Raw genomic sequence first — 12,690 nt, 5'->3', positions numbered from 1 at the left:
TGCATTTAATGGACAAAACTGACATTTCCTAATTTTCTAAGTATACACACCCCTGAGTCAATACTTGATGGAAGCGCCTTTGGCAGCAATTACAGCTACCAGTCTTTTTGGGCAGCTCTGCACAAGGTTGGCGCACCTGGACTTGGAGATCCTCCCCCACTCCTCTTTTCAGAACTGTTCAAGCTGGGTTTGCGCTGATGGACAGCAACCTTCAAGTCATTCCACAAGTTTTCAATTGGATTTAGGTCAGGGCTTTGGCTTGGCCATTGCAGCACATCCACCTTGTTCTTCACAAGACACTCAGTGGTAGCTTTGGCCTTGTGCTTTGGGTCATTGTCGTGCTGGAATATGAATTTTGGACCCATTCTCAGTCTCCTTGCAGACTTCTTCAGGTTGTTCTCCAGAATATCCCTGTATTTGGCCCCATCCATCCTCCCTTCAATGTTGACAAGTTCCCCAGTCCATTTAGATGAGAAACATCCCTATAACATTATGCTGCCACCACCATGCTTCACAGTCGGGATAGTGTTTTTTTGGTGATGAGCGGTGTTGGGTTTTCACCAAACATAGCGTTTGGCATTCATGCCAAAAAGTTATATTTTGGTTTCATCAGACCACAAAACGTTCAGGCAGTTTGTTGCAGGTTCCCCAAGGTGTTCTTTTGCAAATTTCAAGCGGGCCTCCTGGTGGACCTTTTCGAGAAATTGCTTTTTTTCTTGCCACCCTTCCATAGAGGCCAGATGTGTGCAATATCTTTGATATAGTTGTATGATGCACAAGTTTCCCTCTGTTGGCCAAAAGCTCCTGGAGCTCTTTCAATGTTTCCATTGGATTCTTGGTAGCCTCTCTGACCAGTTGTCTTCTCTCCCGGTCATCCAGTTTAGACGGACGCCCTGATTTTGGCAGACTGAGAAATCTTCTTATATCCCTCACCTGATGTGTACCTTTCCACAACTTTGTCACGGACTTCTTTTGCAAGATCTTTGGAGCCCATGCTTCTGCCTTTCAGTGAGACTGCTCTTGCATACTAAGGGACCATGGTAAACAGCTGTTTTTATTCATGTCATCACGTTAATTGCTGTGATTTCACACAGGTGTGGGGCAATTAGCTATTGTTTGGTCTTGACGGCAATTTGCCATTTCCTGAGATAGTTTATGGGATGATTCAGTAAAGGGGGTGGATACTAATCAAACCAATTTATTGCAATTGTTCATTTTTAATTAATGTTAAAACAAATTTTTAATTGGTTTATCACTTTGAAAAGGTTAAGTACTGCAAGTAGATTTGTAGAAAAAACACATAGATTAATTGCACTTTAATTACATGTCAGGTAAATCTGAAAAAATGTTCAATTTCTATCCACTGTATACACACACACCCACACACACACACACACACAGGTACAATTACTACTTTGGGGGAGATGGGGGGGGGGGGGGAGAAACAAAGACAGAGAGAGGTTTCAGTGTACATTACCTGTTTTATGTCTGTGCAACTTGAGCAGTTGGGTGATTTTTCTGCTGAGGATCCTGAACTGCTTTTTGGTTCTGTGCCATCTTTATCCTGTACAAAATTCAAAACACAAAACATTTCACACAGCTGCTTTAATTTCTCACACACAAACACACATAGACAAGCACACACACGCACACATAGAAACAGACACACACACATGCGTACACACACACACATGCACACACAGGCACACAGACACAGGTGTACACACACACAGGCACACACAGGCAGGCGCACACACAGGCGTACACACACACACACACACACACACAAACAGGCACACAAAGGCAGGCGCACACACAGGCGCACACACAGGCGCACACACAGGCGCACACACAGGCGCACACACACACACACAAACAGGCACACAAAGGCAGGCGCACACACAGGCGTACACACAGGCGCACACACACACAGGCGCACACACAGGCGCACACACAGGCGCACACACAGGCGCACACACAGGCGCACACACAGGCGCACACACACACACAGGCAGGCGCACACACAGACACACACACACACACACACACACAGGCGCACACACACACACAGGCAGGCGCACACACAGGCGCACACACACACACACACACACAGGCGCACACACACACAGACACACACGTACGCACACACAGGCACACACAGACACACACGTACGCACGCACAGGCACACACACACACAGACACACAGGCACACATAGACACATACGTACGCACACACAGGCACACACACACACACACACATAGACACACACACACACACACACAGACACACAGGCACACACAGACACACACGTACGCACACACAGGCACACACACACACACACACACACATAAACACACACACACACACACAGACACACAGGCACACACAGACACACACGTACGCACACACAGGCACACACACACACTCTCACACTGTCTCACACGCACACACTCACACGCACACACACACACTCTCACACGCACACACACACTCATGCACACACACACTCATATGCACGCACACTCTCTCTCACACACAGACACAGACACAGACACAGACACAGACACAGACACAGACACAGACACAGACACAGACACAGACACACAGCAGGTTGAGTGTGTACCAGGCTGCTCCTCAGACTCTCCACGGCCTGGCTCTGCTGCTCCGCTTGGCTCTGCACGGTCCTCACATCGTGCTGCACACTCGTCAGAGTGCTGCCGATCGTGGCCACGCTCTACAGGAGAGATACGGGTTAATACAGCATACACACACACCATACACACACTCACACACGCTCTAGAGCAGAGATACGGGTTAATGCAGCATACACACACACACCATACACACACTCACACACGCTCTAGAGCAGAGATACGGGTTAATGCAGCATACACACACACACCATACACACACTCACACACGCTCTACAGGAGAGATACGGGTTAATGCAGCATACACACACACACCATACACACACACCATACACACACACACACGCTCTACAGGAGAGATACGGGTTAATGCAGCATACACACACACCATACACACACTCACACACGCTCTACAGGAGAGATACGGGTTAATACAGCATACACACACACCATACACACACACCATACACACACACCATACACACACACCATACACACACTCACACACGCTCTACAGGAGAGATACGGGTTAATACAGCATACACACACACACCATACACACACTCACACACGCTGTACAGGAGAGATACGGGTTAATACAGCATACACACACACCATACACACACTCACACACCATACACACACTCACACACGCTGTACAGGAGAGATACGGGTTAATACAGCATACACACACACACCATACACACACACCATACACACACTCACACACGCTCTACAGGAGAGATACGGGTTAATGCAGCATACACACACACCATACACACACTCACACACGCTCTACAGGAGAGATACGGGTTAATACAGCATACACACACACCATACACACACTCACACACGCTGTACAGGAGAGATACGGGTTAATACAGCATACACACACACCATACACACACTCACACACGCTCTACAGGAGATACGGGTTAATACAGCATACACACACACACCATACACACACACCATACACACACTCACACACGCTCTACAGGAGAGATACGGGTTAATACAGCATACACACACACCATACACACACACACACACCATACACACACTCACACACGCTCTACAGGAGAGATACGGGTTAATACAGCATACACACACACACCATACACACACACCATACACACACACCATACACACACTCACACACGCTGTACAGGAGAGATACGGGTTAATACAGCATACACACACACCATACACACACTCACACACGCTCTACAGGAGAGATACGGGTTAATACAGCGTGTGCGTGACTGAGTGTGAACGTGTGTGTATGAGTGTGTGTGTGAGAGTGTGTGTGTGTGAGCGTGTGAGAGTGTGTGTGAGCGTGTGAGAGTGTGTGTGCGTGTGTGAGAGTGCGTGTGAGTGTATGTGTGTGTGTGTGTGTGTGTGTGTGTGAGAGAGTGAGAGAGTGTCCGTGCATATGAGAGTGTGTGCGTGCATGTGAGTGTGTGCGTGTGTGTGCGTGTGTGTGCGTGTGTGTGCGTGTGTGTGCGTGTGCGTGTAAGTGTGTGTGCGTGAGAGAGAGTGTGAGACGGTGTGAGAGTGTGTGTATGTGTGGGTGTGTGTGTGAGTGTGAGAGTGTGTGTAGGAGTGTGTGAGTGTGTGTGTGTGTGTGCGTGAGTGTGTGTGTAGGAGTGTGTGTGTGTGTGTGTGTGTGTGTGTGTGTGTGTGTGTGTGTGTGTGTGTGTGTGTGTGTGCATGTGACAGTGTGTGTACCTTCTGCAACTCCTCCACAGTAGTGGGCAGGTTGATGAGATCTGAGGCAGATTTAATGTTGGCTTTCAGGTGACTGACTGCTGAGTCCAACGCACTGATCTACAGAGGGAGAGAAACCCAGTGCAACATTAACTACTGCAATGCAGACTACACACACACACACACACACACACACACACACACACACACACACACACACACACACACACACACACACACACACACACACACACACACACGTGCAAATCACCCCTGTTACCCGTTACACTAGCATGCTAAGCACCCTGCTATTCTAGCCTGGTAAACGGTCATCACCCGTTATGCTAAGCACAATTTACTCCGGTTACAGTCGCCTGCTAATCAGCGAGAACCTGTGGGGTGTGCACACGGGGCGGGTTCCGGACCTTTCTGTTGATCTCGGTCAGGTTGGCCCACAGCCGGTTCAGACCGCGGTCTCCACCCACAATGTCCTCCAGGACACGCCCCTTCTCCCTTAGCTCCTCCCCCAGCCGCGGCAGCTCATGGGCAGAGGCCTTCTGCCCTGAGTCCACTGGAGAGACACACACACCGAGTTAGTACAGACTCACTCACACACACCGAGTTAGTACAGACTCACTCACACACACCGAGTTAGTACAGACTCACTCGTACACACCGAGTTAGTACAGACTCACTCGCACACACCGAGTTAGTACAGACTCACTCGCACACACCGAGTTAGTACAGACTCACTCGCACACACCGAGTTAGTACAGACTCACTCGCACACACCGAGTTAGTACAGACTCACTCGCACACACCGAGTTAGTACAGACTCACTCGCACACACCGAGTTAGTACAGACTCACTCACACACACCGAGTTAGTACAGACTCACTCACACACACCGAGTTAGTACAGACTCACTCACACACACCGAGTTAGTACAGACTCACTCACACACACCGAGTTAGTACAGACTCACTCACACACACCGAGTTAGTACAGACTCACTCACACACACCGAGTTAGTACAGACTCACTCACACACACCGAGTTAGTACACTCACTCACACCGAGTTAGTACAGACTCACTCACACACACCGAGTTAGTACAGACTCACTCACACACACCGAGTTAGTACAGACTCACTCACACACACCGAGTTAGTACAGACTCACTCACACACACCGAGTTAGTACAGACTCACTCACACACACCGAGTTAGTACAGACTCACTCACACACACCGAGTTAGTACAGACTCACTCACACACACCGAGTTAGTACAGACTCACTCACACACACCGAGTTAGTACAGACTCACTCACACACACCGAGTTAGTACAGACTCACTCACACACACCGAGTTAGTACAGACTCACTCACACACACCGAGTTAGTACAGACTCACTCACACACACCGAGTTAGTACAGACTCACTCACACACACACCGAGTTAGTACAGACTCACTCACACACACCGAGTTAGTACAGACTCACTCACACACACCGAATTAGTACAGACTCACTCACACACACCGAGTTAGTACAGACTCACTCACACACACCGAGTTAGTACAGACTCACTCACACACACCGAGTTAGTACAGACTCACTCACACACACCGAGTTAGTACAGACTCACTCACACCAAGTTAGTAGACACACTCACCGAGTTAGTACAGACACACACACACAGAGTTAGTAGACACACAGATACAGAATTAGTACACACACACACTGAGTTAGTACAGACACTGAGCAGCTTCAGTCGTATTTATCGGAGATCGCACTCACTGGTGTGAAATTTCTCCTTCAGAGAGTCCAGGTCTTCCTTCAGCGCGATCTGCATCCACACCAGGCCCGCACACGCCATCACGCAGGCGGCCAGGATTATGAAGGCGCACAGCGGGTAGCACGCGCTACAGCACTGCGCGTAACTCCGCCTGCGCATGCACACGCAACAACAGACAGGTACGCTCATCATAACAATAATTACATTACATTACATTATTGGCATTTGGCAGACGCTCTTATCCAGAGTACAGTTGATTAGACTAAGCAGGAGACAATCCTCCCCTGGAGCAATGCAGGGTTAAGGGCCTTGCTCAGGGGCCCAACGGCTGTGCAGATATTATTTTGGCTACACCAGGATTTGAACCACCGACTTTGCCTGTCCCAGTCATTTACCTTAACCACTACGCTACAGGCCGCCCTTATTATTACAAGTAGAGCCCGGCCAATATTGGAACCACATGAGTGTAGGTAATTAAGAATGAGCTCAGCTGACCTATGCTCTCCAGGAAGTTGATAGCACTATACGGCAGACAGTAAACGAGCGGTGCACACGCTGGCACGCGCACAGACGCATCAACCATGTCTAAGCCTTTCGCGGCCCAAAGGCATACAGTCAGCGGCTCGCCGGATTTCCAGCGATCGGCTGGACGTTTTCATATCCCGGCTCGTTTCCTACCTGTTTAACACAGATTATAGTCACGAGGCTGATTTTGAACCTGCGCTCATTTCCTCATATTTACGACCGACAGTAAATGCATTTCTAAACATGGAAACGGATCTAAAACGAGACTGTGAAAATATTTCAGCATAACAGAGAACATCTATGAGTGTATGAGGAGCTCCCCGCCAGGTGCAAACGCAGAGAATCTACGCTTTCTGTTTCAGACGGTGTCACTAATTGACTGGCAGTACTGAGGGCAAATAACTGATGCCATCTTGTGTTCACTTGTGTTTACTTCGGTCACTTCTGCGTACCATTGCATCATGCATAATGTAATGTCATGCCAATGCAAAATCGGTGCACAATCCACACAAAAAGGTACATTATGGCATTTCATCCAGTTCAAACACATCGGCCGCCATATTGATAATCGTTCCGTTTCCCCCTCTAAAATCCAGAGCACGGTCTCCAAAATCACATATTGGACGGGCTCTAAATCTCCAAAGCTACAGCGTTGATAAATGCTATAAACTTCCGGCATACATGTTATGCAGAAATGACACTGAACTCCAGTGTACAGATACAGGGAAATTAGTCTGCAGGTAAAACAATTAAAGGCATGTACAACAGACTGACAACAGAATACTCAACAACATATTACATTCTGCATGTAATAGCGAAATCAGGTAATTGGCATGCCGGATAGACACTGAGCACGGATTTCAGTCAGATATAACGTAATATTTTCAGAGTCGCGCTGGTTTCTGGGTAAAGCACTCACTTCCCAAAAGCGGCGACACTACTGAGGTTACTGAATTCGTCGTCATCCGAACTGGACTCGGAATCCGAGTCCGGAGGTTCGGTCCGCAGCAGGCGGTGACCAGAGCCTTTCTTAGCCTTCTTCCTCTTGCTGTCCCCTCCGATGCCGATCAACGCGTTTAGCTCTTTCCGCTTCTTCATCTTCTTTTGGGGGGTCAGAGACCCGGAAGAACCGGGCTTGTATCCAACAAGATCCAATGTCTTGTCCAGGTTGATCGCTTCTGGTAGATCATACACTGTCGGGTAAAATCCGGGCCAAACTAGGCCGTAGACCCGACTAGCTTCTTAGCTAGCTAGCAAAATAGACGTTGGGCTAGCCAGCAGGCTAACTTACTACATAAGGTAGCTGACGCACCAATCTCCCTAAGCACTAATTTACTACGATCTAACGACAAATAAACACCAAATCCGAAGCTCACGCCAGCTTAACTGTGAGCTCCCGTTTTTAAAAACTCGACGCCAAGAATCGACCTTATTAGTTAGCGAGAGAGTAGTTAGCTTTCTATCAATACAAGGAAAAGTCCAACCGCGCACAGAAAATGGCGATGCTGGCGAGAGTGTTGTAGCTTCATAAATGTGCTATAGACATTATAGATTGTTATTCATAATGACAGGAATGTCGCGGAAATGGAAAAATAAAAGAATTGGAAAACACTCTACGTCGGTTAGCAGCTTGAATAACTTAATCTTATTTTCCTGACAGCTGACCGGGTCACCTCACAACAACACGCTTTCTGATTGGATAAACCTTACTTCTGATGATTGGACAAAGATGACAGTCTTTCTGTCCTAACAACCAATGACGGATGTGTTTATGTTACGCCCAACTGTAACGCGCTTCTGAAGCAAGTTTTATCAGAGATACATTTGGCTTTATTTGAAATGCTTTCGCGAACATGGACGATTGCGATTTAATATCTATTTTGACATCTTGGCATTTGCAAAGAAATAGAATTTCCCTCTTTAAATAATATAAAATGCAGCCACCTTCTAATTTATTCCCAAGATAACTCGCTTGAGAACTGATTCATGTTTGATAATTGATTTAATTCAATAATCATCAGAAATGGTACATCATGCAGTACTATTCATTAAAAATTATCAAGGGTAACACAAGAACGCTTGAAAGCTTTCCATTGGCTTGGCAATTGGGCACACATCCATATATCAATGACAACATTCATATCCTACCATCATTTACAATCTTTATAAACATATCATATTTCATATTTCAGTGGGATCAGCCACTATACTACAACAGTTAAAAAACAAAATGGAACAAAAGGAAATCCCTTAGTTGCTAAGCGACCTTAAGATAAGCATACAATTTGGAGAAATTAAAATGCAGAAATGTAATGCTATGATTAAAATCGTGTGTTCCTAGACCTGTCTGGAAGTTAGGTTCTAAACCTGGCCAGCAGGGGTCAGTGTTGACACACGGTAACGCTGAAATCGTTTTCTGTCGGGACAGTCAGTTTCCTCCTTAAATCCAAGCAGACGTAACATTCTTCCATTTTGTGAGACATTGGTCTCTAATCACAAACATTCACAGTATGCAGTCATGGGCACATTCAGTCCACAACAGTCTGTATAGAATTGCCGTATTGATCAGGTTGTGGATCACTTTCAGTCGTTACAAACTAAAGAAACCTCTATCTCAAATCTCTGTGGAATTTAATTCTTATATTTCTTCTTTATGCACTTACACGCGCTAAGAATATAACGGAAACAATGTGCTATTATGTTATATGCAGCAGTAGGCGATTGAATGGCGATTCAAGGCGAAATCGCGTATTAGTATCACACAGACATACGTGCGATGAAAAAGCAAGCGACTGCTTTCACTCCCGCGAGGAGTGCCTAATTTAGGCCTCAGTAAAGGACCATCCGTCCTTCAAACCTGGCCCAGGTCACATGATGCTGTACTCCCGCATAGACTCTCTTCCCATGTTTGCCGCGATGTCCGAAACCTTCGTTTGAAGTTTTGTTCTCTCATTCTCTGAATAAGAAGTGGCGGTTGGTGGAAGTGTTCATGGGATACCTTGGAGGACTCCCTCCCGTCTTCTCCACTGAAATGTAAGTGAAATCCCATCGCACGGCTGAAGAGGGTTAGCTTTCTTCTGAAACTTAAGGTATGTAAAAACATGCTCTCTTTTTTTCTAAATCTATTTTTTGTGAGTGTTACTGTTTTTTATTATTGTTTTTTTTTTTTTTAAAGAAATAACTCAAAATTATCGGGGAAAAAATCACAACTATAAAGAATATTTTTTAGATGCTATTAATCATGCTAAGAGAAAGCACATGTTTTGTGGATGATGTGGAGTTCTGTTCCTGATTAGCTGAATAAACCCCAAGCTTCGACTAGAAGTGAAATAATGGAACTGTGTTTCCTCAGCCTGTACTCTGGTGTTTAAGCGGAACCTCTTCGACGCTCCAGCTTGAGCGACAATGAGAATATTTAACAAGGTCTCATTCGGGCGATGACACGTTTATGTTTTTACTTCTCACGCAAAGTGTACACTCAACCCCATCAGCACCATGTCTCAAAGTCTACACTCAACCCCATCAGCACCATGTCTCAAAGTGTCAGCCTGTCTTTAAGGAGCACACACTGGTGAGCTGAGTGATGACATCACTTCCTGTGCACTCATGACAGACCGTAAGAGCTGCAGAGTGGTGACATCACTTCCTGTGCACTCATGACAGACCGTAAGAGCTGCAGAGTGGTGACATCACTTCCTGTGCACTCATGACAGACCGTAAGAGCTGCAGAGTGGTGACATCACTTCCTGTGCACTCATGACAGACCGTAAGAGCTGCAGAGTGGTGACATCACTTCCTGTGCACTCATGACAGACCGTAAGAGCTGCAGAGTGGTGACATCACTTCCTGCTGCAGAGTGGTGACATCACTTCCTGTGCACTCATGACAGACCGTAAGAGCTGCAGAGTGGTGACATCACTTCCTGCTGCAGAGTGGTGACATCACTTCCTGTGCACTCATGACAGACCGTAAGAGCTGCAGAGTGGTGACATCACTTCCTGTGCACTCATGACAGACCGTAAGAGCTGCAGAGTGGTGACATCACTTCCTGTGCACTCATGACAGACCGTAAGAGCTGCAGAGTGGTGACATCACTTCCTGTGCACTCATGACAGACCGTAAGAGCTGCAGAGTGGTGACATCACTTCCTGCTGCAGAGTGGTGACATCACTTCCTGTGCACTCATGACAGACCGTAAGAGCTGCAGAGTGGTGACATCACTTCCTGCTGCAGAGTGGTGACATCACTTCCTGTGCACTCATGACAGACCGTAAGAGCTGCAGAGTGGTGACATCACTTCCTGTGCACTCATGACAGACCGTAAGAGCTGCAGAGTGGTGACATCACTTCCTGTGCACTCATGACAGACCGTAAGAGCTGCAGAGTGGTGACATCACTTCCTGTGCACTCATGACAGACCGTAAGAGCTGCAGTCCTTATTTGTTCTGGCACAGTGACCTGCTGGCGCTCTGACAATGTTCATAAGTAGCTTTGGATTTGCTGTTCCCTGCCTCAGTAATAAGACGTTGGTGTCTTATCTGACCACTGGTGTTTGCTCTGCAGAAGGCAAAAGGCAGCTTAACTGACAGTGACCCTAATCTGACTTGCAGAAGCTGCTTCTGGCCGTGTGCATTTCCCATGGGATCAGTGTCCAGAATTAGGAGAACTGGTGAACCAAATCAGACCTGGTATCTGCACCTGGGGTTTGGGACAGGGCTGAGTTAGTATCTGAGTTTGGGACAGAGAGGTGAGTTAGTATCTGAGTTTGGGACAGAGCTGAGTTAGTATCTGAGTTTGGGACAGGGCTGAGTTAGTATCTGAGTTTGGGACAGAGCTGAGTTAGTATCTGAGTTTGGGACAGAGCTGAGTTAGTATCTGAGTTTGGGACAGGGCTGAGTTAGTATCTGAGTTTGGGACAGAGCTGAGTTAGTATCTGAGTTTGGGACAGGGCTGAGTTAGTATCTGAGTTTGGGACAGAGAGGTTGCAGAGTTACTGTAGAAATGTATTTTCAGTGAAAACAGAAAGATGCCAGCTCTGTCAGTATCTCTTGTAAAGCAGCATCTGTAAGTTGTTGTGTTTCATGGCATTTCATAGATTATGTCGTAGCGCCATAGTTGTGTCATCCTGTGGTCTGCAGACCAAACTTCAAACAACAAGAAAATAATGGAGGACAAGCGGATGACATCATTGCATTTGCATTTATTCTTTTAGCAGATGTTGTATCCACAGCAACATAATGTAGCCAGTGGGAACAGATTAGAAACAGACCAAAACATAATCAAAACATAGAAACAGACTAAAACATAATCAAAACATATAAACAGAATGAAATACAATCAAAACATATAAACAGACTAAAATGCAATAAAAACATAGAAAACAGACTAAAACAGAATTGAAACAGTCACCGTTTGAGATAATGCTGCAATAAACAAACAAACATGGCTTTTCCCACCCCAAAATGAAATGCCGTCTCACTGATTTGAGCATAAGATGGTTATTAATTATGATTTGATTGTGTTGTATTTTCCCTGAATTCAGTGTAAAAGTAAGAGATTCTGGCCTAAGGTTTTCTCTCCAAACACACGGCTCATTTCGGCTTGATGCAGCTGTGTTGCGTAGGATAAATAATACAGCAAAATAACTGATGTGAATGTGTCAGAAACAGGAACAGGGCGGTTTGTAAAGGTGTTTAAAGACGCTACAGGGTGTGTAAAGGTGTTTAAAGACGCTACAGGGTGTGTAAAGGTGTTTAAAGACGCTACAGGGTGTGTAAAGGTGTTTAAGGACACTACAGGGGCATGTAAAGGTGTTTAAGGACACTACAGGGGCATGTAAAGGTGTTTAAGGACACTACAGGGCGTGTAAAGGTGTTTCAAGACGCTACAGGGGTGTGTAAAGGTGGGATTTAGTGGTGCATTAGAAGATAAGGCGCAGTCAGAAATAAATCTCAACCCAAAACAGACAACAACGCCCAGCTCCTCTGTGGTCTGAGACAGGGCT

At 46.4% G+C, this 12,690-nt stretch overlaps 1 protein-coding gene across 2 annotated transcripts in view; it reads right to left on the bottom strand.

Annotated features, from left to right (window-relative positions):
- Positions 1 to 8,354, bottom strand: part of efcab14 (EF-hand calcium binding domain 14) — a 15,230-nt gene extending 6,876 nt beyond the window's left edge. For both annotated transcript variants that reach the window (XM_061243850.1, XM_061243851.1), the window contains exons 1-6: positions 7,606 to 8,354; positions 6,164 to 6,312; positions 4,789 to 4,934; positions 4,385 to 4,483; positions 2,626 to 2,736; positions 1,478 to 1,564 (exon numbers count right to left, since the gene is read on the bottom strand). In XM_061243850.1, coding sequence (XP_061099834.1) covers positions 1,478 to 1,564; positions 2,626 to 2,736; positions 4,385 to 4,483; positions 4,789 to 4,934; positions 6,164 to 6,312; positions 7,606 to 7,784 — 771 coding nt within the window. In that variant the 5' untranslated portion in view covers positions 7,785 to 8,354. The remainder of the gene's footprint in view (positions 1 to 1,477; positions 1,565 to 2,625; positions 2,737 to 4,384; positions 4,484 to 4,788; positions 4,935 to 6,163; positions 6,313 to 7,605) is intronic.
- Between the last annotated feature and the right edge of the window lie 4,336 nt (positions 8,355 to 12,690).

Source organism: Conger conger, chromosome 5 (assembly GCF_963514075.1).
Source record: "Conger conger chromosome 5, fConCon1.1, whole genome shotgun sequence".
Taxonomy (NCBI): Eukaryota; Metazoa; Chordata; class Actinopteri; order Anguilliformes; family Congridae; genus Conger; species Conger conger.
Note: the sequence above shows the minus strand (reverse complement) of the source record. Positions and strands in the feature narration are given on the sequence as shown.